The 27,332-nt window shown below is 37.0% G+C and overlaps 1 protein-coding gene across 3 annotated transcripts in view; it reads right to left on the bottom strand.

Moving 5' to 3' along the window:
• Nucleotides 1–27,332, bottom strand: part of RNF170 (ring finger protein 170) — a 30,071-nt gene continuing 2,739 nt past the window's right edge. The window contains exons 2-9 of one of the 3 annotated variants that reach the window (XM_046648404.1): nucleotides 24,651–24,725; nucleotides 23,842–23,985; nucleotides 16,869–16,944; nucleotides 14,285–14,393; nucleotides 10,162–10,235; nucleotides 9,327–9,389; nucleotides 7,693–7,803; nucleotides 1–2,889 (exon numbers count right to left, since the gene is read on the bottom strand). In XM_046648404.1, the coding sequence (XP_046504360.1) occupies nucleotides 2,620–2,889; nucleotides 7,693–7,803; nucleotides 9,327–9,389; nucleotides 10,162–10,235; nucleotides 14,285–14,393; nucleotides 16,869–16,944; nucleotides 23,842–23,978 (840 nt within the window). In that variant the 5' untranslated portion in view covers nucleotides 23,979–23,985; nucleotides 24,651–24,725 and the 3' untranslated portion in view covers nucleotides 1–2,619. The remainder of the gene's footprint in view (nucleotides 2,890–7,692; nucleotides 7,804–9,326; nucleotides 9,390–10,161; nucleotides 10,236–14,284; nucleotides 14,394–16,868; nucleotides 16,945–23,841; nucleotides 23,986–24,650; nucleotides 24,726–27,332) is intronic. The other 2 variants (XM_046648406.1, XM_046648405.1) reach the window with 2 other exon arrangements.

The following is a 27,332-nucleotide window of genomic DNA, read 5'->3' as shown; positions in this document are numbered from 1 at the left end:
TTTCCATTTTAGATATGTTGCTTTTATTCAAAAGAATAGCTGCTTGACAAACTTAAATCACAAGGTTTGAACCAAACCAAACCGTCGATCCACTGCAACAACTCTGGGAGGTAGGTGCCTGCACAGCCACAGGCACCAGCACAGTCCTTTCTTCCCTTGCTCTCAAAGGCTGAGAGCTGCAGTACTGAAACCGCTGTTCCAGGCGGCAGTTAGAACAAGTTTTTCCTCCGTCCTGTTCCCCACAGAGCTGCCCAAGTTATCATCTGCTCCTGGGGTTAGACCATCTGTTTTTGTGAAAGTTACAGTCTTGCTGTTTACAAAAATACAAATTGTTGCTTTGATTTGTATGGTTTAACTCTGAGTCCTAGAAGGATTACTATAATGTTTAAAACACTGATTGACTCTACTTGCTTTAAATATTCTTTCAGATCCCATCTACATTTATTATTGGTGATCAATAAAGATGACATAATAAGCAGACAGATCTAAAATTCTGAGATGTCAGCATGTTCCCTTTTCAATTTAATAAGACTTCAGATCACACAGTTTTTTATGTTACAAAATTTGGTACAATACACTTCTACCAGGAAAGTCTTAGGAATTCTAAATATTACAATAAAATTATTGTAACTAGAAGCAGAGCAGAACACATGCACAGAAAATTAAATCCTTTCAAAACGACACCGCTGCAGCCCACACCAAATCTGTAATTGGTAGGAAATGTGTTTCTAGTCTGGTAAATGGTGGTGTAACAAACTCCTACTCATCAGCTTGTCAGGTTGGTGACTACAGCTGACATGTTTTCTATGAAGTATGCCACCCTATTAGATGTTTGATTTGGAAGTGTAGAATTAGGATTCAGGAAATCTCGATATACCATCTTTCTAGACCTTTCCTTTGAGGAGCACCCAAGCTATCCTAATCCACTGTGTTCCAGAAGACTTTGAAAGGTCCCAGTTTCTCCCCTGCGTCCCCTCTTCATACCAGTCTTCGCTTCTCTGAACCCACACAGGAGGCCTAGGAAGCGTCTAACACCAGTTCAGTCACTTATTTGTGTGCGGCTTCAGGCAAAAAAGCTTTCGTCTTTAACATAGAGATTCCACCTATGAAAAGGAAGGCAATGCCCTGCCTTCTTCACATAATTCTTAAGGACAAAATGAAAAGTATGTGAGAAATCGCTTTAATTATAGTGTGCTATATTTAAGCATTATTGTTTTTCTCTATGACAAGCAACAGCTTTGTCCTAGGCCCCAAATGAGAAAACACTACTGATATTTCATTTGGCATCTTGTTAGTTGATGGCTAATCTGATTAACTTGGGAGAATGTGACCAATTTCTTCTTTTTCTCCCTATGTATTTATAGTGAAGCTCACTAATACATGAATAACAGTGTGACCATCAGTGATTACAGGTGACAGAGCTAACACGAGCCTTGGGCATCAATGACTCGGTCCAGTTCACTAATGAGCAGTGCCAGTGAGAGTCAGGATTTCATAATACTCGTGGTTTTAATTCTTATCAAACAGAAAACTGCAGCAGAGAGCATGAGATACTTAATGCTGTAGCCATCAAAGAACCAACAGAACTTTCCTACTGAATCACCTCAGACAGCACTGGCTCATTCTGCATGAGATGGATGTGTCTGGGCTATATGCTCCCATTTGGGGACAGGATTACAAAAGTTTTCTGACAAGAGAAAACTAACCACATTTGTCCATTCTGTTGCTATAGCTCACCAGTAATTTCTCTTGTCAAATTTAAATAGTGTTCCTAATATCCTCCTAAGTCTTTGATGCTCAAAGTCATGAAGATCCACTTTCCTCAGAAATGCATCAAACTACTACGTGTTGCAGTATTACCCAGGTTCCTGAAAAAAATTCCCTTTTATAAGTTACTTTTATATACTATTCCTATAAAAGGACCAAACTCTTGTTTAACTGTCATAACTAAGACCATCAAGTGTGCTGACCAGAGATTAATATCTTACATCTTGTCACTTTTTCTATTAAGAAGTGTTTTCTAAACCAGAATAGAAATCAAATTATAAAGTTCAAGTTTCTTCTTTCACTTTCAGCTGATAATGGAGAACTTTATATCAGAATGGAAAAGCAGAACTGCTCCAAATGCACAAAACTTAGCTAGTACTAAAAAAATGACTTTTCCCCAATATTGTACAATATTTTATTGTAACAAAAATATTTAGATGAGTCTTATAGCAATAGATTATCGCATAGGTACTCACTGAGAAGGACAAATTGGGTAAACTATACTGTTAACAGTATCTTACTATACAGCCAATTAATGAGTAATTTGGGGGAAAAGAGAAAGATTGAAAAGCATCCCTTTGTATGTAATTCCATATTTTTTCCAGAGACCTTTAGACAACACACGATCAAGATACAACTGTAAATTATTATAATTCTAACCTTAATATTAGAATCTGCAACATGTAAAAATTCCAGTCCTATATGGCTAGGCATTTGCCAAATGATAATCAAATGTTTGTTGTCATACGGTGGTTTTAAGCTTGTAAGATAATTTTCAGATGCTTTACACTGCCATGGGTCCTTCTGTCTGATTTTACACATTAGCTCTAATACTTCAGTAAACATTGATTTTCATCTGTTCAGTCTCTGTGTTATCACTTCTCGGTACATAATAGAGATGTAGATAAGCAACAAAAAGATGACAAAGAAATCATCTAGAAAGCCTAGAATCCCAAACAAGGCTTCAGGTACAAAGTCTAGAGGTGATATAAGATAGAAAAAAGCCCCCATTAAACAAAGTATTATCCTGATACGGAACATCCAGAAAAGGCCCCCGACTGAAAACATTTCCCTGAAAGCATGCCGCAGTAAAGTGGGTAGGTCCATAATTCTTTCCATGATCTGGTAGGGGGAAGAACAAATATTACAATTTGACATCTAATGTGGCAGACTTCAAAATGATATAATTTTCTTGCAACGTGCAAACTCAGTTAACATGAATTAAGGAGTTTCACATATTGATTGAACACTATTTTATAGTTACGCATGTTATCTAAAAACAGTCTTTTGATTACTAGGTTCTTATAAAATAGGTCATTGCAGCTAACTGAAAAGCAATTAAAATGTCAACAAACTCAAAATATAGGCTATCGTAATGCAGAACTCAAGTTCTCTCTAATTTGAGATAGTAAAATAAACCAAATGAAGGAATAATGAGTAGGATAGAGTCTGAGGCTTGAGCTTAAGTCTCAGCTTTAAAGTCAGACGTGGGTTTGAATTCAAAGTCAATCACTTATTAGCGAAGTGACCTTGGGAAAAGTTGTTTAACCTACTAGAGATAAGTCAACAACTAATTGCTTATTTATCTGCCACAAGGACTATTAAGAACTAAAAGAGATATTGTATATAAAAGACCTTTATAAATTCCCAGACAATATATACGTAGTATATATTAAACACATCAACTTTGATGGCTTTGACAGTCTAAAAATAGCAATGAAACTGATTCCTTCGTAGGACGTTTATGCTGTTTAGTTTAAGTGAATTACTAATTGCTGCAAAAATTTTTGGAATGCCAGGCCCTACTTTTCTGAAAATAATTGTTTCTGAATATGTACAGAAACACATCAATCACTAGGTTTTTACATAAATGAGCCTAATTTTCACAGCTGAAATTTAACAAATTACATAAATTTTTAGCAATTGAAGGATGTGGAGAAATTGGAGTGCTTATACACTGTTGGTGGGAATGAACGGCCCCTTTGGAAACATGAAACATTTTGGCAGTTCCTCAAAATGTTAAACATAGAGTTATCAAAATATCCAGCAATTCCACAAGGCTTACACCCAAGAGGAATAAAAACATATGTCCACACAAAAACTGGTACATGAATATTAATGGCAGCATTATTCATAATAGCCAAAAAATGGAAATAATTCAAATGTCCATCAACTGTGAAGAGATAAACAAAATGTGACATATTATTTGGCCATAAAAAGCAATGATGTACTGAGATGTGTTGCAACATGAACTTTGAAAACATTATGCTAAGTGAAATAAGCCAGAGACAAAAGGCTATATATTATATGGTCCCATTTAAATGAAACGATGAAATATCCAGAATAGCCAAATCTATAAGAGACAGAAACTACACTAGTGGTTGCCAAGGACTGGGGAGAGGGGAAGGGAGAGAGGAGAATGGGAAGGAACTGCTAAAGCTTTTGGGATGATGAAAATATTCTAAAATTAAGATTATGGTGATAATTAGATTATATCTACTCTGTAAATTTACTAAAAACCATTGGATTGTATACTTTAAACAGGTGCACTTTATTGCATGTAAATTATGTCTAAATAAAGATGTTAAAAAAAAAAGAAAGTACCAATATCTATTTGTATGACCTTGAGAAAGTCAGTTTGTTCTCCGACTGCAAAGTGCTCCTTTGTTCTGTAGTTGTTGACAACCAGGTCCAAGGTCCCATGCAGTAATGAACTACTGCGACTCTCAACACAGCTGCTTCTATTAACCTCATTTCTCAGGGGTTGGTCCACACCAGGGAAACTGACCAGAGGAAGTCAGTCACTTCCTGTGGTCATTCCACTGCCCACAGTTCAGCTATTTTTAGCCATCTATATAAATATCATAACTCCAATTGTAGGTATGTATTTTATTTGTTTAACAAGTGCCAAATAAGCTGAGGAGATGGAGACAAAAATGGGAAGAATTGAGCAAGTGATGAGAAAACAATTTTAAAATTCCACCAGATAAAGAAGATCTTGTAACTCTTTGGAAAATTGGTCACAAAAGAACAAAAATGGACTTTTTAGAATCACTTCCTATGTTTTCTATTCTTTATGGAAGAAACTAATATTTAAAGCAAAACAGCTACACAGCTTTCACAAGGTCTGTGGTGAACTGCTTTAAATATTCTAAGGACAAGCCAGTATGTTTTTTGAATACTTTTCTATCCTTTATCAGAGCTATTTTGTTCACTTCTCATATGGTATCATTTATACAAAATCTGTAATAATTAGATAAGAAATATGAAATGGGTTATTAAGAAATGTTTGTATATTAATCACAATCATACTCCTTTGAGTAACTTTGAACGAGGGAGAATACCAAAGTAGGAGCTAAATGTCTTCATATATTGTAATTTCATCACATACTAGACTTTCCTACTCATTAAATATCTGACACCTACAAAACAATAGTAATTGAGCAATGGTATGCTTCACATTAAAAATATGAATAAATATCCTAAAATGATGTTTTTTAAGTTCAGTGCTAGTTCTTGAATTTGAAACATGTTGACTTTCAGAGAAGCATCCTATAGATGTCACTGGAAGATATGTAAAAAACTGCTGCGTGAAAAATAGCAGAAGAGGCTTCCAAATAACTATGGAGGACAATAGTGATTGGATTAAGTTTTTGTTGTTGCTTAAACATCTAAAAGATTTACCCATTATTATCCACAACAGGTGAAACTGCATGCCTGTGATGTCCATGACATCACAGAAAGAGGAATATGTGCGAGGAGGCATATGAGCACATGGGTTAATGCTGAGCGTTTTAATAGCTTCTACTCTCGGCTGGAAGTAGTAGTATCAATTTTTATCTTAAGGCTAACTCATTAATTTATTCAGTAAACATTAAGGGCCTACTGTATCCCAAGCACTGAATTTGGGACTAAGAATATAGTAATGAGTAAATAAACCCAGTCCTTGCCCTCATGAAGCTTCTAGACTACTGAGAGAAAGACAATGAACAAGACCTGAGTACTGTTTGTGAAAAAGCTATGAAGGAAGTGTACAGAGGGCAATACTAGAGAATACCTCAGTTGATCAGGGAAAGCCTCTCTGTGGAAGGTCTGTTTAAGAAGGACCTAAAGGATGAAAAGTCAGCCATGGGAAGAGCAGAGGGACAAGCATTGCAAACAGAGGAAATGGCATGTGTGAAGGCATTAAGGTGGAAAGACTGCGAGTGTCTTCTGAGAGCTGAAGGAGGCCAGTGTAGCTGAAGTATGGTGGGTGCCGGGGAGAGTGGCCCAAGGTGTAGAGACCGAGGGAGGTCTTGGGTCATGCAGGGCCTTGTAAGCCACAAGTAGGGAGTTGGAACATTATTCCAAAATGGAAGTTTTAAAACACAAGAGCTTCATGGTCTTACTTATGTTTTCAAAATATTACTTGGGGGGCTGGCCCAGTGGTGCAGCAGTTAAGTTTGCATGTTCCATTTTGGTGGCTTGGGGTTCGCCAGTTTGGATCCCGGGTGCGGACATGGCACCGCTTGGCAAGCCATGCTGTGGTAGGTGTCCTAACATATAAAGTAGAGGAAGATGGGCATGGATGTTAGCTCAGGGCCAGTCTTCCTTAGCAAAAAGAGGAGGATTGGCAGCAGATGTTAGCTCAGGGCTAATCTTCCTCAAAAAAAAAAAAATTACTTGGGCTGCTGTGCAAAGAAAAATGTCAAAGTGAGGGGCTGGCCCTGTGGCCAAGTGGTTAAGTTCGTGTGCTCTGCTTCGGTGCCCCAGGGTTTCACCCGTTCAAATCCTAGGTGTGGACCTAGCCCCACTCATCAGGCCATGCTGAGGCGGTGTCCCACATTGCACAACTAGAAGGGCCTACAACTAGAATATACAACTATGTACCGAGGGGCTTTGGAGAGAAGAAAAAAAAAGATTGGCAACAGATGTTAGCTCAGGGCCGATCTTACAAAAGTCAAAGTGAAGAGGCCACTGCAGCTGTCCCAAGCAAGAGATGGTGGTGGCTTGAACCAGCATGATGGCTACAGACACAGGATGCTTTTATGAGGTAAGAATGACAGGATCCACAAAAAAGAGAAAAGAAATGATACAACTTATCTATAGATCAAATGAGGGAGAGGAGGAAGTTAAAACTGAGCTAAGAAAGGCTGAGAAGAGACTGAACTGAGTTAAGGAGGGAATCAGTTCGATATTATGCATGTCAAGTTTGAGATGCCTATTGAACATCCAAGCGGAGATGAAGGCTAAGCAGCTGGATAGCCAAAGTCGAGAGCTCGGAGGAGAAGTCTAGGCTTTCCACATACATTTGTACTTAGTATGTTCTGGGTTTTGAAGTGCATATTCAGTCATACACACACTACTAAAATTCTTTGTTTGATTTTCAGAAAACTAGAATGAGTCAGTAAAATGTGACAGTTTTTAATCTACCAAATGCCTTTTTCGGGGGAGGTCAACTGTAGAATTAATGTGTTCTTTAAAAATAGAATGCTTTTGAATAGCTAAGATGACATTAAAAAAACCCCTCTAAAACCTTAAGGAAACATTTCAAACAGGTGGCCAGGGTAAATAAAACAGAGTGGAACACAATTGTAAAACTCTCCAGGAGTTCTCAGTTTAAGTTTTCTCATAAGACAAACGCTATTTATGTTAGAATTACATAGGAGTTGATAATTTTACATTTCCCTCCAGTTTTTCCTATTGCTTTTTGCTAGTATCTCATAAAGAGTTTGGTAATGTCTGGTTTTTTTTTTAGATAGAAAACTGTAGTCCTTGGGAAAGCTGTGACTCAGTGAATGACAATAATGACGAAGGTAAAAACTTTACCCAACAAACATAACTGAGAGATTTTTCATAGTCAAAGAATATTTGTTGGTAAATCTCACTTTACAAAAGAGGAGTATCATTCTCCTCTAACTTTGCACCTGTTATAACATTACTTACAGATCTGGGCTGCCCTGAGAATCTCCGGTTATAATCATTAATATCTTGACGCAATGGTGTGACATCCTGAGACTGGTCATTTTCACTAAAGACTGTTAGCAGTAAGGTTACCTGTATATCACAGAAAAAAATTGTTACAACTTTCTGCATTACTTCTTTTCATTTTGTATTATTATTCAATAGAATGAGAAAAGCTTCTGAATTTACATTTCACTCATTTCTTTTTAGTAAAGGAAACATGGTGGGGGAATAAATTATTATTGCCTTACAATAAAATGCAATGCAAAATGGCAGTTTCGTTGTGTGAACATCACAGAGTGTACCTAACAAACCTAGATGGTCTAGCCTACTACATACCTAGGCCACATGGTACTGGTCTCATGGACCTGTATGCAGTCCCTCCTTGACTGAACATTGTTGTGTGGCTCATGACTCTAATGATGTCTGAGAGTGAGGACTTCTGCCTGGGGTGTCCAGAAAGCTTGAAACTTACGCTAGCGCTTGAAATGCACCAGCCCTTGAAACGCTGGTGTGTGAGTATGTGCATTCAGGAGAGAAGTAGTGAGCATGCTCCAGTCAGAAGCAGCAGCCTGTGCATTACTATTTCCAGTGAAACAGGAGGTGGAGCACTTGCCACTTGTCTTGCCTCCAGGATGAATTACTCTACAGTTAAGGAACCAAAAGTTATTATATTAACACAATCATATCTTTACCTTTCTAGCTCTAGCCAATTTATGGGTGGTCCAAAGGATACCATCTGCTAATGCATATATCTGCCCTACGAAAAGCCTCAGTAGAGCCAAGAAGAGTGAGGTGGCAGAACTGATTCTTTAATGAAGGACCTATGGCCTGGTCTCAGTGTTGCTGGCGGATAGCTTAAGATGATGAGAGGTGGTATTGGCAAAAAAGCTTCAGTGTTGACTGCCTAGTGTCACACATCAAATCAGCGGAGAAGCAGTACCAAAAAAAAAATCAATTTTCCTCCTGACCATGTGATAAAAAGTCAAATGTGAAAGAGGTAGAAGTTGGGAATCTAGAAGCAAGAAAGAAGAGAAAAACCTGAACTTCTCTCTCTACACCAAAAAAAAGGGCAGTGATGGGGGCAAAGTGGATAGCCAGAACAAAGGCTGAAAGGTATATATACGAGTGTGTGTATGTGCATGTATGTGTATATATATTTAACAATACCTCCTATATGGTTTTATCTAGATAAATTCCAAAAATCAGGCAAAACTAAACAATCTTAGACCTGGCTAAGGTCATAAAACTATAGGAAATCAAGGGAATGCTCATCATACAAGTCAGACAGTGGTTGAGAGGGAGAGGGTGGAGGTTTGAGAGGGGCCCTAGGAGGCTTCTGGGACTGCTGGCCAGCTTGTTTCCTCATCTCAGCGTTGATGCTCAAGTGCTGCTTTGTGATAATTCAGTGAGCTGTACTTCTCTGTTTTGTGTGCTTTTCTGTATGTCTGTTATAGTTAACAAAGAATTTTTGAAAAATGATCGCCTCTTCTATCATTTACTTTATTTGTTGGTCTCTGTGGGTTTATGCCTTCACAAAGTGTCCTTTCTGTTGTTTCAGTGGGGTTGCAAGAGGAAGCAAAAGTAAATATATGCGTTCAACTTGACGTCTTTACCTGGAAGCTCTCTATCCTTTGTAGGACTTCACTGTGCACACTGGAAGACTTCCCAAGGAAATGCTGTCTTTTTACAAGTTCATAACTTGTTATCAGAAAGGTATATATTTTTAAATGAAAAATAAAATAAGTATAAAAGAAATTATGAAAAACTGTATACAACTGATAGAATGTTCTATTTTGCTATATTTACTAATTAAAAAACTAAGAACTTTAGTTTCTCAGATTTTTCAGTATTTTTTCTAGTTTGTCAAAAAAAATTGAGAAAATTTGGCATATCTCATCTGTGCTGACATTTCAGTCTTCAATATATGTTTATAAAAACTTACTGCCTCCCTCCTGAGGTAGCTTCCACGCTAACTATAACGTTCTATCTGTCCTGGATAATGCAATGTGGTTATGCCTCCAAAAGGGACATTTAAAAAAATTATTCTTCATCATTTAAAGCTATCTGAACCCTCACTGGAGAAGGGCAGATTAAAAATAAATTAAAAAGGAAAAACAATTTTTTTCCAGAGCAGTATAGGGAGGGGATATTTGCTTACTCGTGATCAAGTTCAGTGATCCCTTTGCTGGTATTACAACACCTATTAGGATTTGGGCGAGGAATCATTCACCAGTTGCTTTTCACTACAACTGAAGGATTTCAAAGGGAATTCTCTTGTTTTGAGGCGTCTTAAAGACATTTAAAAAAAATACCGGGGTAACATCATAGAAGCTTTGGATAAATGAAGTTCTAGTGAAAATATCAAAATAAATGAAAAGTTAGACACAAAAGTATAAAAATTTACAAAATGAACTGGCATAAACGATGCTTTCTGGATACAAACATTACCGTTTGTCTACAGATTGGACAACTGATTGCCCCCAGCCATGAACCATATCGCCAGTACGCAATAATGCAGGTACCTAATGGGAAAAAAACCCCATCAATAGGGATGTTTTAAAGTCCATGTATCCTGAGAAACTTTCAAATATGTGAAATATTTTAACAGTACCACCTTATTTTAAAATATTTTTTACTTCATCCAACCCTTCAAATTCAAATCTAAAAACAACTCCCAGCCACTGAAAAATATTTTTATTTAAACTACCAGCTAAGATACAGACATTTTTACACAATCAAAAGCAAGCATGCATCAACTCCTTCAAATGCTATGAGGCTTAATAGAAAATACTGCATTTCCTATGTAAAATAAATAAAACACTAATTAAACATCATTGTAAATATGACAACCAACAAATCACAGCATAGGTTTTCTGTTCCAAATTTGGTATGTATGTTACAAAAATAGAACTATTTTTCTAAGAGTTTAGAAAGCCAAGTTACTTAAGTATGAATAATAGTAATGAAGTAGTACAAGCAAGGAACCAAAGGATACAAAGAGTAATGCTCTCTGCCCTGATGAAGTTCATAATCCACTTCAATAATGGAATCAACGTTAGACTGGATGGATTTGACTCTTCTGCTTGAAGGTGTTCATGAGCAGCAAAACAGCTAAAAGCAACCTAAAGGAAGAGTTTGCAGACCTTGAAAAGTGGCAGGTGAGCAAGAGTTCAGACCAGGAACAAATGAATTTTTAAATACTGTGTGATGTTTAAGGGGCCAATTCGTTTTCTTCTCTGCAGGACACCTGTTTCTGGGGCCATCCAGGTCTCAGTGTGAATCTGAACCAAGTGCTTCTGTCTCCCTTCTACCCCCAGGGTCTTCTCTCTAGTGTTACTCTTGCCTGAGCAACCTAGCTTAGCCCTCCTGTGTTCCCTATGCTGATTCTTCCAGATCAAATAAATGTCCTGAATTCAGAAGAAGCAGTGACAATCAAATTGAAGAGACCCAGGTGACATACTTAAATCAATCAGAAGGTATTAAATCTTGAACCGTGTAATACTAAGTAAGTACAAAAGGAGTGCAGAGAGGGAGGATTCTCTGGGATGCATTAGAGTAACCTGTAGAGGAGAAAGGATCTGAACTGAACTTTGTAGAAGTAAGACTTAGGCAGAAAACAGGAGGGAGGACGCTCCAGGGTTTATGAATAGCAAGAGCAACACCAAGGCAGAAATAAATGGTGTGTGGAGGCCGGTGAGCAAACCCGAGGCTGAGCACAGGCCGTCCAAACAGGACCCCACAGTGATTGTGGGGAGAAACCGGCTCGACAATGTAAAAGCCAAACAATCCCTATTTGATCTCTTCTCCTCCTTTCAGAGGGCTCTGTTAATTAGATAATTTTTTTTTTTAAAGATTTTATTTTTTTCCTTTTTCTCCCCAAAGCCCCCCGGTACATAGTTGTATATTCTTCGTTGTGGGTCCTTCCACTTGTGGCATGTGGGACGCTGCCTCAGCGTGGTTTGATGAGCAGTGCCATGTCCGCGCCCAGGATTCGAACCAGCGAAACACTGGGCCGCCTGCAGCGGAGCGCACGAACTTAACCACTCGGCCACAGGGCCAGCCCCTGGATAATATTTTTTAAGTACTTTGAGCAATCTAATTTCACATAGAAACTATATGAAAGCAAAATTTGTATCTGATAGTAGTATTATTACATCTGTAATGATGCCTTAGATTTAGCTTCTCACCCAAAAGTTCAGTGTGTTTTGACATATATTAAGTGTTTCAATCTCACATCTCTTCTCTACAAATTAGGGTATAAGTGTCCTTGTTTTGCAAGTCACGTAAGGGACGCTTGCCTGCACTGAAAAGCTATGGTCCAGCAAATGGGACACTTCAGCTCACACACATCTGCAATGACACGCTTTCCCCTTCTCTTTAAAAAGACAGATCCACCTAAATAAGATGCTGGGAAAGATGACTCAATGACTTTAATCTGGGGCACAATCTCTCTAAATCTGTGTATTTGTAAAATGGGAATAAGACCTCATACGACTGCTGGAGAATCAAATAACATAAGGTGAGTTACGAATGCAAGTAAGATGAAGTCTGTTGCTGCTATTCTTAACTCACCGTAAAGGAGCGGAGTGGTAGTTCCCCGTACAGAAACAACGCTAAAGTACTCCTGATGCACGTGGCATCAATGGACTTGAGCTACTATTCAAAGAAGCACATTTCTGTTTGAGAAGCTGAATAGTGTTTTTTAACCTGTGAACCTACAGACAGTAAATCAAAGTGTCTACCAAGTAGAGCAGGATATCAGAAGCAATCTACCCTATTACCTCAGACCCAGAGGTAAAAGCAAGAACACAGTCCAGCCATCTTTCATCTGACCGGGTTATCCACTCAGTGAATTACCTAACCCTCGATTGGCAAACAGAGTTCATCTTGCCTGCCAGGCCTCACTGATTCCTAACACCTGCCTGCAGTGCTGCATGACGATGGTTGAGGCCACATCCAGACTCAGAAATAGAGCATCAAAGTGATGAGGAGTATCTACCAGAGAGGGGGAAAGGTGTCTGCTTTCTCTGATAGCCGTTTAATTTTCCCAGTCTCATCTTCATTATTTTTGCTGCTCATTAACATTTCTAGCAGATAATTAAAGACAGACACTGAAATAGTGTTTTATAATTTGTTAGCTACTTAGGCAAAAACCTTAGGGAAGAGGTTGAAATTAATGGATGAGGTAATAATGGGATTTGTCAGTACCTATTAAATGAGCACAAGGTATAGGAAACCCTGCATTGCATGGTATGGATTTCAAATACTTACGTCATCCCCAACAGCATAAATAATAACATTACATACTTAAGAATTCTATATAGTGAATCTTAGACAAAAGATACAGAGGAGAAAGCAATTTATAGGATCATTCTGTTCTATAGTTTAAATTAGTCTTTATATGGAAATTGGGTACATTTGGGGAGCAATTAGAACCCTATCTTGAATACAGCTATTCAAACAGAAGAAATACTACCAATAAAAAAGTATTTTTCGTGACTGGCTAAATCTTAAGTAGAGAGTAGTTGTATAAGCCACCAATCACATCGTCGAATTGAGCATATGGTTTGAAGTTAGATCTAGTTTTAAAACCTGGCTATGTCCCTTAGCAGCTGGGTTACCCTTGGTAAAACTTCTTAACATCTCTGAGCCTTGGTTTCCTCATCTGTAGGGCTAGATGAGATGAAGTATGTTAAGTGTCCAGCACATAGTAGGTTTGTAATCACTGACTCTCCCCAATCTTGTATGACCGTAACAAGCAATGACTATATGGTATCTCATTATTCTCCACAAACTCTTTCCAGAGGGTCAGGAAAAAATGCCCAGGAGTAGAAGGCACCCCTTACTGATACTAAGTAAGTGTGACCACAACATTCCCTTCTGTTTTTTAAAAGATTTTATTTTTCCTTCTTCTTCCCAAAGCCCCCCAGCACATAGTTGTATATTTTTAGCTGTGGGTCCTTCTAGTTGTGGCAGGTGGGACGCCGCCTCAGCATGGCCTGATGAGCAGTGCCATGTCCGTGTCCAGGATCCGAACCGGTAAAACCCTAGGCCGCTGGAGTGGAGTGTGTGAACTTAACCACTTGGCCACAGGGCCGGCCCCACAACATTCCCTTCTTGTCCCACTACATGCTCTAGGTTTTCTCATTCTCCCTCATCAGACCTCTTGGGGCCACAAAGAAAGAGAGGCTAAGAACTTTTGTACTGACTCAGAGTCAAAAAGAGGCAGCAGAGCTAAAGGAAGTTCTTTGAGAGAAGCTTCCTGCCTTGGGAAGGAAGAATAATCAACGAAACCACCAAAGAGTGATGAACAAGGAGGGATTATTGATGTGCTTGAATTACCATTCAAAGAAACACATTTCTGTTTATCAAGAAACTGAATAACTAGTGTTTTAAATTTCTGAACCCACAGACACTAAATAAAAGTGGCTGACAAGTAGAACAGGCTATCAGAACCCATCTACCCTGCTCACGAAATACAAATGTGACAAAGAGAAAAATTAGGAATCCAGCCTGTGTACAAACATGGTCTAAATCGTCACGTTTACCAAGTATAGCACTGTTTGCTTACCACAAAAGAGATGTCCACAGTTTGTTTCAACAGGGAAGGAGGCCTGATGTAAGCAGATTGGACAGTACATGTCAGTGTAAAACTGGTGTCGAGTGGCAGCTGGCGCATCCTGATGAGAAAATACGTACATATATATACACATATGACACACAGAGGCTTTTCAAAATTATCTTTCTGTTAAATTATACTTAAGAATACCGTCAATACTGTGTAATCCTCACCAACTTTTAGATGTGCCACAGTTTGAGGTCTTATAAATTTGATAAAGTATGAGGCTATATTGTTGTTTTATTTAAACTGCACGGTCTCTATCCTCCTTCCTGAACACAATTTAAAGATAAAAACCTAGAGGAACTCAGGAGTTTCTCTTTTACTCCATTAGAATAAGTTATTCTGAGTAACAAAAGGCTGAGCTAATGCGTAAGCTACAGATTATCAAATTTTAATGTTTCTCAGTTATATCACTATTGTGATTGTAACAGGAATGTTGAATAGAATCACCAGTACGAGAAGCATCAGATATCAAAGAACCCACTAGAATGTGAGTGCTATGAGGACAAGGACTTCATTTGTAGGACTCATTGAGTAATACACTAGGAACTAGAGAATTATCTAGTACTAGTACCTAATATGTATCTCGTTTACTTAACAAAACCTGTTGTTTGTTTTGCTGTTTTTTGGTGAGGAAGATTGGCCCTGAGCTAACATCCAAGCCAATCTTCCTCTTTTTGCTTGAAGAAGATTGTCCCTGAGCGAACATCTGTGCCAATCTTCCTCTATTTTGTATATGGGATGCCACCACAGCATGGCTTGATGAGAGGTGTGTAGATCCACGCCTGGGACTGAACCTGAGAACCCTGGGCTGCCGAAGTGGAGCATGCGAACTTAACCACTATGCCACCAGGCCAGCCCCACAAAACTTGTTTGTATAGCACCCAGCACACATCTTATAAACAAAGCAGCTGGCATTAAAAATATCAAATTATCAAAAAAAGTATCAAATTGCTAAATATGAGCTATTCTTAATTGCAAACTAAATCAAAGATTTTTATCACCCCAAATTAATAAACCATAACTAAAATCCCCTGTCCTAAAACAGTCCTAAAATACTAGAATATTCTATAAGCCAAAGTCACACCTTGATATTATAGTCTTTTATGTCATTTTTAATGGTGCAGAAAAGAAAAACATACATCACTTAATGTCCCCTTCTCTACCTTTTCTCTTCATTATTCTTTTTTGGAAATTAATTTACAAAAAACCAATTACCAGTGCTGTCCAAGAGAACTTTATGCAATAATGGAGATCTTTATCTGTGCTGTCCAATACAGTAGCCACTAGCCACGTGTGGCTATTGAGTACTTGAAATGTGGCTTATGTGACTAAAGTACTGAATTTTTTATTTTACTTAGTTTTATTTAATTTAAAATTAAGTAGCCACGTGTGGCTAGTACCTAGCATATAGGACAGCACAGAATAGGCTAAGTTACTAGCTTTATTCAAATGAGAACTATATGTCATGCCTGAGGAAGGTGTGAGGCAGATGAATGGGAGAGAGGTACAAAGAACTCTGGAAGATCCAGCTCCATCTGAGACTCCTATATAGCTAGATCTATTCAGGTAATCCTAGTGCGAATTTACTCAAATCTTAGTGATCTACTATTTTAAATGGGGATAATAATAGTAGCCTTACTTATCACGTTTGAAGATTAAACAAGATAGTTGTATGTGAAATGACTTTGTAAATTATAAAACACTATCCCAGCATGAATTATTGATAACAACAGCTCTGGAACAGAGTACTACTAAGACACTTAAACTATTTTTTTGCATCAATGAATTTAAGTTCTATGAAGGCAGGAATTCGTGTTTGTTTAGTTCATGATTGAATTCCCAATATCTACAACAGTGTCTGGCATATGACAAATGTTAAAGAAATATTCGGTGAATGGCTAAATTATAAAACAATCTTTGGAATTAGTTTGATTGGTGGCTAGGAAATTAATTTTTAATTTTTGTTTTTTGATGTTTGCTATCTTGGCATGAAGGTGTACAATATCCTACTTAATCCAGCCTTCATAAAATATACTACATTTCTGGTTGTAGAGAGTCCATCTAGTTAAAAGCAAAGAAGAGGCAGAGAAGAAAAGTTTTCTTCTTTGCCTAACTAGTTTTGTTAACTTCTGACCACTGAAGAAAAAGAAAAGAAAAAAAAAGCTACCCCTCATGATTATTGCCTTGTAGGTCTTAGGGGAATACGTATTAGAAAGAATGGTTCTACCACATTTCAAGAAAGCCAGTTAGACAGTGATTATTTCCTCGCAAGTCAATAATAAGAAAACTGCTATCTTTTAAAGCATGTTAGAAAAAACAACACCTGAAAACATCTGAATAGATTGTCTAGTCATTTGCCTAATCTAAAAATATAGAATCAATAGAATAATTTAAGGTAACTTGCAAAGCAGGAAAGAAGCCCATGTTTCCAAAAAGTAATTTATTAATATTTCATCACAATTTCAGAGGAAAGGGGAGTAATAACATCTACTCCTCACACAAATGCGGATGCTGATATGACAACAGTTACCTGTTCTGATTGAAGCTGCTCCCGAAGCACCCTCACTAACTCTTGGTTTTCTGGGTGAATGTTTTGATGTGCGTTTCTGTTGAATAAAATAGAATAAACTTTAAATATAAAATATTGTCAGATGAATCCGTTTTCTTTAAAGGTCTAATTTTCAACCTGGAACCACTAGTAACTTAACAGATGTAACTGATGGTACACAGCTCTACTCTAGTACCAGGACTGGACATTCCAGGCTGTGCTGAGACCACTGATGATCAGCTCGTTTCAGGGTTAACTGGTAAATGATGAAATCCAGAGGCCTAATACCTTGGGGATTTAATGTAATTGCAGGCTTACAAATAATATAAAGAACAATTAACATATTTATTTTGTAAAATTCCTTCACAATAAGCAGCTATATAATTCTCTATATTATTATGCATTTGACCACTTTTCCATATCTAATTGGGTCTTTCTCCCAACTTTTCATCTATGAGGGGAGGGGGACAGAGAAAAACAAAAACTAAAATTATGTAATATAGGAAAGCCAAAACCTAACATTCCACTAGTATCTTTTTTTTCTTTTTTTGCTGAGGAAGATTTGCCCTGAGCTAACATCCATTGCCAAGCTTCCTCTTTTTTTTGCTTGAGGAAGATTAGCCCTGAGTTAACACCTGTGCCAGTCTTCCTCTATTATGTATGTAGGTCACCACCACAGCATGGCTGATGAGTGGTAATAAGTCCACACCGTGGATCTGAACCCATGAACCCAGGCCACCAAAGCAGAGTGCATCAAACTTAAGGCCATGGCGTATCTTAACATTAACCATTTAAATGGAGAATCAAAGGTAAGCAGTTAGTGGCTGATATAAGAGGATGGCATAAGACATGTGAGTACTGAAATTAGGAGTGATAGCCAGGTTGGTATAGAGAGGGTGAGTCAGCTTAATTTCATTTGGCTGTATAAGTTTTTCTAAACTTAAAACTCTTTAAGAGCAATAATTTTAAGTCCACACAATCCGAATGTTACTCTATAGAAGAGCCTTTACTCTCTGGATGAACCAGTATCCAATAGAGATAAGAACCGAAATCAATATTCTAATGGGATAGGGAAAACTAAAGAAATCCAAAACAATTTAAAGTCAAATATGTAATCAGAAGCTCAATATAAATACAATGAAACTATGTGAACTCTGTTTAAACACCTCTAATTTTGGTGGGTTATTTATTTTAAAATGTTACGTTCTTGTGACTGAATAAATGACCTATGAAAGAAAGCTACTCTGTGGTGAAATTAGTCTATCAAGGAACAGCTCAGGAACCATCTCACTTAAATACCAGTAAATAATTCTCCATTCTTTACAGCGGAAAACTATTCCCTTTTCAGTGGCAAAAGATAATCATGACTTTTCAGAGTATAGATATAAACCATGTGACTGGCAGGTCTTTCTTTTGGTTTCTTTCCATAAAAGAGAAGACACGCCATTCTTAAATCTGGTAGTAGAATATTAGAAAAGTCAAAGTACAGCCAAAGAATAAGAACAAACAGCCCAAGATGCTGAACATGACCTGTAGCTCAGGTAATTAAACGCGATTGGCAAACTGTGAGTAAAGAACCAAAAATCTAGAAAACAATGGGATAATTAAGATAGACTGAAAACTAGATTAGAAGATCTGGAACATATAATCACCTTAGCTATGAGAAAATGACAGGGCATTTGACACGAAGCAGGTCTAAAGTAAGATGCCAAGGAAAACAGTGGCTCTTATACAGAACTGAAGTACATTTGTTGTGATTATTATATTTACGAACAATTTATGGTCCTTCTTTGTTCTTTGAAAGAAGAAACCAAAACTATCAAACCAGTTAAGTTATATGGGGCCCTGGAAAGGAGCCAGGAACCTCAAATATGAGGAAAGAAATGATATCCAAACCCTGGGTCAAGAAAGGAAGTTTGAATCAAAGTTTACAAATGTGCAAGTATGTGGTTTATGGGTTAAACTGCACACCAGTTTAAACTGCATACCAGACTGGCTTCTGGTATGTCAACAAATGGCAGCTATTTACTAATAGCTTAAGAAGGGAGAACAAATAAAAAAGATTTAAAAAGAAGTTAATCATAACTACAGAACATTGCTGAAAGAAATTAAAGACAAATAAATGGAAAGACATCCTGTGTTCACATAGTGGAAGAGAATATTCTTAAGATGTCAATACCACCCAAAGTGCTCTGTCTACAGATTCAATGCAATCCCTATCAAGATCCCAACAGCATTCTTCGCAGAAACAGGAAAACCCATCCTAAAATTTACATGGTATCTCAAAGGACCCCAAATAGCCAAGATCATCTTGAAAAAGAAGAACAAAGTTTTAGGACACACACTTCCTGATTTCAAAACTACTACTACAAAGCTATAGCAATCAAAATAGTGGGGTACTGGCATAAGGACAAACATATAAACCAATAGAATACAACACAGAGACCAGAAATAAACTCACATATGTAGTCAATTGATTTTTGACAAGGTTGTCAAGACCCTTCAATGGGGTAAGGAGAATCTTTTCAACAAATAGTGCTGGGAAAACTGGATATCCATATGCAAAAGAAAGAATTTGGATCCTTACCTCACATCATATACAAAAATTAACTCAAAAGGGATCAAAGACCCAAACTTAAGAGCTAAAAGTGTAAAAATCTTAGAAGAAAACAAAGGAGAAAATCTTTATGACCTAGATTCAGCAATGATTTCTTTAATGACACCAAAAACACAGCAACAACAACAAAAAATAGATAAACTGGACTTCATAAAAATTAAAAACTTAAAAAAAAACCACTGTGCCCAAGCCAGTTTGCAAAAATAAAAACTTTTGTGCATCAATATAAAGAATATATAAAGAACTCTTATAACTCAGAAAACCAAACAACTCAATTCAAAGATGGGCAAAGGACTTGACTAGACATTTCTCAAAAAAAGGCATACAAATGGCCAATAAGCATATGAAATGATGCTCAACATCATTAGTCATTAGTGAAACGCAAATCAAAACCACGAGATATCACTTCATATCCATTAGGATGACTCTTATCAAAAAAACAGAAAGTAGCAAGTTTGGACAAGAATGTAGAGAAACTAGAATCCTCATGCATTGCCAATGGGAATGTAACATGGGGTAGCCACTGTGAAAAACACATTGGAGGATCCTTAAAAGTTAAACATAGAATTACCATATGATCTAACAATTCCAATTGAAAGTAGGGCTCAAACAGATACTTGTACACCAATGCTCATTAGCAGCATCATTCAGAATAGCCAAAAGATGGGAACAACCCAAATGTCCATCAACAGATGACTGGATAAACAAAATGTGGTATACGTATACAATGGAATACTATTCAGCCATAAAAAGGGATAAAATTTTGATACATGCTAGAACACAGATGGACCTTCAAACATTATACTAAGTGAAATAAGCCAGACACAAATGGACAAATATTGTATGATTCTACGTTATGAGTTATCTACAATAGGCTAATTCATTGAGACAGACAGTAGAATAAAGGTTTCCAGGGGATAGGGGAGGAGTAATAGGGAGTTACTGTTTAATTGGTACAGTTTCTGTTTGGGATGATAAGAACGTTTTGGAAATAGATAATGGTGATGGTTATACAACACTGTGAATGTACTTAATGCCACTGAATTGCATACTTAAAATGGTAAATTTTATGTTATGTATATTATTACCACAATACAAAAAAGAATTAATTATAATGACTAAAAATATCAAAGAAATTACAGAAAAGAGATAGAAGGTTCCTTTGCTTGAATTTTAAACTGCATGCTATCCCTCCCCCAACTCATCCCTAATTGATTATTTCAGTTGAAGTAACAGGATTACAAATGTCAACTGAATTTTAATCTGAAGAGAGGGACAGGAACTTAAACTGACCTCCCACCCAATCATCTGACAGATTCACGACACTGTCCAAGTAATGGGGAGCACCTTATATAATTTGAAAAGCTATTTCCTAGGGTAAGCCCAAATCTCATTATTTATCTTTACCTATTGGCCCTGGTTCTACCCATGAAGCTACACAGAATAAATCTAATTCTGCTTCAATAAAACAAGCCCTCATCATATTAAGACAGTTTTTATTTGTCTTTTTCCCTAAGCGATATTATCCCCAGTTCCTTGAAGCATTTTTGTATATTTGTTTTGGTAGCTTTACCCATTGTGATAACCTCCCCTGAGTGTTTTCCAGTTTAAAATTCTTGACCCAAACTGAATACAATCCAGAGGTGACCTTTATTTGGGGACTTTGATTAACGCAGCCTAATGCTGTTAAGTCTAGCGTCTACAACACACAGTCAGTTATTAAACAGAAACTTTCAGTGTGGGCTTCACATCATTCCCATCTGGGGGAAAAGACTTTTATTAAACAAGTAATAAATATCCATGGTAGAGAAATTAGAAAAGCAAATAATTGAAAAGAAAAACATTTTAAAATAAAATTCATCTTATAAAAAAATACTTTTTAAACAAAATGAGTTACTTGATTTATAGTTTTGTGATGTGTCTCTCAACAATTTATCACAGAGAGTTTCATATGACAATAAAGTCCTATCTGCATCCCATTCTTAATAGGTAAAGAGCAGATACTTTATTTGTATTTGCCTAGTCATGACCCATTTTTTATTTTATAATTATTGAGATATAATTCACCTACCATACAATTTACCCATTTAGAATGTTCAATTCAATGGTTTCACAGATATGTCCAACTATCACCACAGTCGATTTTAAAACATTTTCATCACCTCAGAAAGAAACCGTATATCCTTTAGCTCTCACCTCCTATACCCCGCCCGACCTTCCATTTCAGTCCTAAGCAATCACTAATCTACTTTCCACCTTTATAGATTTCCTTATTGTTGACAGTCATATGAACAGATTCATATGTGGCTTAGTGTCTGGTTTATTTCACTTCGCATGTTCTTCAAGTGTCATCCATGATCAGTATGGCATTCCTTTTTATAGCTGAATAATATTCCATTGTATGGATATACCACATTTTGTTTATCCATTCATCTACTGATGGATATTTGGGTTGTTTTCACTTTTTGGCTATTATGAATAATGCTGCTATGAGCATTCCTGTTCAAGTTTGTGTGTAGAGATAAGTTTTCATTTCTCATGGGTATGTATACCTAGGAATGAAATTACTTGGTCATATAGTAACTCTATATTTAATCATTTGAGGAACTGACAGTTTTTCCAAAGTGGGTGCACCATCACATTCCCACCAGCAGCGTATGAGGGTTCTAATTTCTCCACATCCTCAACAACAATTGTTATTATCTGACTTTTTGATTCTAGCCATCCTGTGGGTATTTAATTGTATCTCACTGTGGTTTTGATCTGTATTTTCCCCCCAATGTGGAGCATTTGTTCATGTGCTTATTGGTTATTTGCATATCTTCTTTGGAGGAATGGCTATTCAGATCTTTTGCCCATTTATTAATTGGATTGCCTTTTTATTACTGAGTTTTGAGTTCTTTATGTATTCATATACAAATGCCTATGAGATACATGGTTTTAAATATTTTCTCCCATTCTGCCGATCGTGTTTTTACTTTCTTGATGATGTCATTTGAAGCACGAAAGTTGTTAATTTTGATGAAGTCTAATTTATCTGTTTTTTCTTTTGTTGCTAATGCTTTTGGTGTCATATCTAAGAATCCTGACAATTTACTCCTATGTATAGGTCAGCTCTTACATTTAGGTCTTTGACCCATTTTGAGTTAATTTTTTCAAATGCTGTGGTATGGGCCCAACTTCATTCTCTTGCATGTGGCTATCCAGCTGTCCCAATATCATTTGTTGAAATCTTTCCCCACTGAAAGGTCTTGGTACCCTTGTCAAAGACCAGTTGATCATAGATGTATGGGATGGCCCATTTTCGAATCTTGATTCTGTTTTACCAATACATTTGCTATCTTTCCCAACTGACAATTTAATAAGCATTCTTCTTATGTCTTCTTCATCCAAGTTGTTAATAGAAATGAGTAGAAGAGGCTCAAGGGCAGAGCCCTGCAACAATTCAGTGTCCTCCTTTTTTGGTTTACATTTGAACATTAGTCAGTACTCCTGGGAACAACCTGTCAACCAGGTGTGAATTCACAGAAATCTGCTATCTTCTAGTCCTCACTTCCTCATTAAGTTCCTAAGTGTATCACCACTTAAGTGTAAAATATCCTACTGAAATCAAGATAACATTACCCTAATAAGAAACTAACCATGCAGAGGTAAAAGAGTAAATTAATTATCATTTTTTCCTAAGTGTTCACATTCTGTTTAACAATCCTTTCTATAATTTCTGCAGGAAACTCACTCATCTGTATTTTTGGAATTAATCTTTTTCTATTTTATACTTTTTTGTCCACTTCTGCTTTCAATAATATATATGAAATTTTACTTATCTCTATGTGTTAATACTTAAATTTCTAGTTTATTAGCTAGTGTCTATCTATTAGTACATAGATATCCGAGACCTTTAAGTACTATTCCAAATTCTATAACAGTAATTTTAACTCTAATCTTAATCCCCTCAATCCTATCCAAGTTTTTTTTGCCTCAATTTTTCCATTTAAAAACTGAAACTATTTTGCACTTATTCTATCACCTACAAGGTGATGGATTCAATTATGAAAATTACATTTTTAAACTGTGATACTCCTATAGAAAATATTGACATTTTATTCAAAATATGGATGATAAATTTAACTTTTATCTGCTAAGACAGTTGATGACAGGAAAAATATATGGTGGCATTTAGAGCCTAGAGGAAAATAAAATACCTTAGTAAATATACATAATTATTGAAATCTATTACTTGCTTTTCATATTAAGTATTAAACATTATTGGAAGCATTGAGAAAGTCAGTGGCCCTTGGAAATACATATTATTTCAATTCTTTTGTCCTTTAGTCTCACCTGAAAAGTGCATATACCAGGGTAGCAATCAAAGCGAAACTGACCACAACTGCCACAAGTACTTGGTCACTTACTCCTTCTATGACTGAATCATCATCCAGTTTCAAACTTTGAACTTCACCTTGATATGTGGCCATTCCAAGTCTAAAGATAAAGAAACAAGATGAAAGTTACAAATGACACAGTAAAAATGAAATATACCAATAAAAACAATATAAATATAACTGACTTCTAATATATTTAATTTTTTGTAGCGCCCACTTAAGGTAGGTTGCATTACAACTCCAGTAGGAATTGCCCCATTAATGAGTTCTTTAAAATTTGCCAGACATTATTTTGAGGAGTACAGAATTCTATTTCCTTTAAGAAAAACAATTACTGTAATTTATCATCCAGTCACATTTTTTTAAAACAAATTTTTAAAAAAAATCCTTTCCTCTTCAAGCTTAGCTCCTTTAATTTTAAGAAAAAAAGACATTCCTCTTGCACAGCTGCTCTTTTCTTAGTCTTGAATACCAAATAAATTCTCCAAGTAAATCAGATCCCTCTCTCCCTCACAGCACTGAATGTGCGCAGGGAACTGACCATGTACGGATAGGGGAGGAAGCATATTGTCTTCTTCCGTAAATATTCCCACATTACCTAGAACAATGCCCTGTACACAGTAAGGCCTAACAAATATCCGTTTAAATAAGAGTGATTTCCCTTACTTATAGTGTTAGTAATTTGAGAAATAAAAGACACTGAGGCTATAGGACATTTATATCTACACTAAGACTACTTGAATTAATGGAAACTATTAGCCTCACCTGGGACTAAGCTCAGGTTATGGTTCAGAATTCTTTGAACTGCTGCAATACGGAATCACGCTGAGGCTGCATTTCCTTATGAAGAGAAAAGGGAGGATATGAAACTCTCCTTTCCATACTCTAAACTAGAGAAAAATGGTAATGCCCAATCTCTATAGGTTTGAGGGAAGACAGCCCAACCACACTGGTGTATGTGTGAATTACATAGGTAATTCATATTTTTTTCAGATGGCAAAACACTAAAGTTCAAAGTCTTATAAAACAACTCAAGGGAAATAAAGGAATAAAATATTCAATTACATATATCTGACTATTCATAATTAAAGTAAAATTCTGTATTTATGTAACTTACCTCACTGGAAAACGTCTTTATTCAATATCACCATTAATCAGGTGAATCTCTGTTAAGAGGAAACTTTGAGCTTGAAAGTCTAACACTTTTGAAAAGAATCTGAACTGACAGCTAGTAAGAAAATCACCTCTCCTGGAAGGAACTTAAGGAAACGAACAGATCAAAGGCAGCTTTCATCCACTTTATACATGGTAATAGCCTGATATATCAAGAACTTTCTAATGACAGGTTTCAAATCTCCATAATGAAGACCTACACCAGGAAACTCAGAGAAAGGGCTCTTAACTTCAGTATTTTCACTCAAAGGAACCATCAAATGACCTGCCAGCTGAAACTGAAGAGCGTCCAATAATCCAGGGGGGGCCACATAGTCAATTTCGATTTTTATTTTATCAGGTTTCTTCTTTTTAAATAAGAGACGCTATGGCTGTCAGAAGTCCTAAGGGCAGGGAGAGCTACTTGCACCTGCTCAAAGATAACCAAAATGTTATCCCGTGTCAAGATTCCCAGCCTCTAACTTCTGAAGCTAACTACTTCAGAGTTGTGGGGCCTTTCTCCTATGTATACATTGACAGAGTTTACTACTTGGTACTTTTTTTTAAAAAAATGGGTTACACTTGTTCCCATGTCCTTCTAGGTTTAATCAGTGGTAACGTGACTACATTCTACTGTACAAATTATATATATTCTACTGTATAAAAATATAGAGAGATGTTTGACTTCTACACAATTACACCCCGAAGATATTGCTTCATGCACAATTCCAAGAGCTCAGAGATCCACGATACTTTAAGTGCGTCACGGCCCTATAATGTTATTTGCATCATTTTATAGCAGAAGTTCCCAATGTTGTTGAAATGAAGAGTTACTTTTTATTTCCATAAATTCTGGTGTTACCAAAGAAGGTGCTTGACCTGACGGGAAGAGGGAGAAGACAGCTGGTAAGCTTCTGAGAGGAACAGAGGTCAGCTGCATTCTCCCGTTGTCCAGAGCTCTCACAGGGAGAACTACTAATGGTGTCTGGCCTACCAGGGGGCTTTAATAGTTCAACTTCTGCCAGTCATTTTTCTTATAATCAGAGTGAAAAAAGGAACTGTAGGAGCTAGAGGCTCAAAAATGAGGTATTCTAACACCTCCTCCATTTGGAAAGAGGCCGATATAAGATTACAGGCGATAAACAGTAAAAAGAAATACAATTTTCTACTTGAGGAGATGACCTAAGACCTCAGTCCTGAAAATGAACTCCTAAGTCAACCTGAACTTCAGTTCTCCAACTTTTGTTTTTCGCAGTCCAGACTTGTCTAGAATGGAACAGCGCTGCTGACTTTGTCCAGGGGCACAGGGGCTCAGCTCGAGCCGAGTGTTGCTGCGTGCCCATTAACAGCCCTCAGGGTAGTTCCAGCTCTGCTGCCACAACTGTGACCCCACTAAAGCTCTTAGGGCCTCTTATTTTCCGCAAGATGTAAAAGCTGGACTTGAGGATTTCTTAAGTTCCTCCCACCACGACATTTCTCTGATTCAGAGTCTTTTGGAATAGAAAAAACGTCAGGAAAGATAAATACCAAAGGTTAAAGTGGCTACAAGTGGGGAGCAGGACTGGGCGAGCCAGATCTTCACCTTGCCCAGGATACAGTTCTATAGTTTGAATTCTTTCCAAGTACATACAACTTTAACAATAAAAATAAAAGCCAGTGCCTGCTTCCTCCCTTGAGAGATGAAAATTAGGCCTCAGTGCTCAAAGATTTAAGAGGTCGTCTCCAGGCCATTCTTACCTACCCCCCTTGCCACACTCAGCTTCCTGAGGCCGCCTTCTAAAGATCTCAGCAAAGGGCACTGGGAGGCACCCACACTGACTACATCTCATTCCCCTGAGCAGTGCACAGGTACATTACATGTTGTAGGGGCCACTAAATGCTGCTTACTTGAACCTGGGAGATGTTATTAGTCGATAGAACATGGTAGTTAATCTATTTCATGAGATCCATCAAATACGAAAAGAAGAGTTTCTAGTACTCTGTTTTTAACTATTAGAGATTTATACAAACAAAACACCATAGATCTTGGAAACTGTATGTTTTAATTGACAGAAGCCTAAAGAGGAACCAGTTTCTAGCTTTGGCTTTGTTACTGATTAGCTGGCCAAATCTTATCAAGGAATAGCTTAATATATCGAAGATGCATCAGCTTTGTAGTCAGACAACTGTGTACTTATGTAAAATATGGGTCTCAGCTTCCTCATACATAAAAGACATAAAATTAATTGGAACCATATAAAACAGCCGCTTTTTTGGCAAAAGGAAAAAAAAGAGCCCTGTTTTGTGGAGTTTACG

Source organism: Equus quagga, chromosome 22 (assembly GCF_021613505.1).
Source record: "Equus quagga isolate Etosha38 chromosome 22, UCLA_HA_Equagga_1.0, whole genome shotgun sequence".
Lineage (NCBI taxonomy): Eukaryota > Metazoa > Chordata > Mammalia > Perissodactyla > Equidae > Equus > Equus quagga.
Note: the sequence above shows the minus strand (reverse complement) of the source record. Positions and strands in the feature narration are given on the sequence as shown.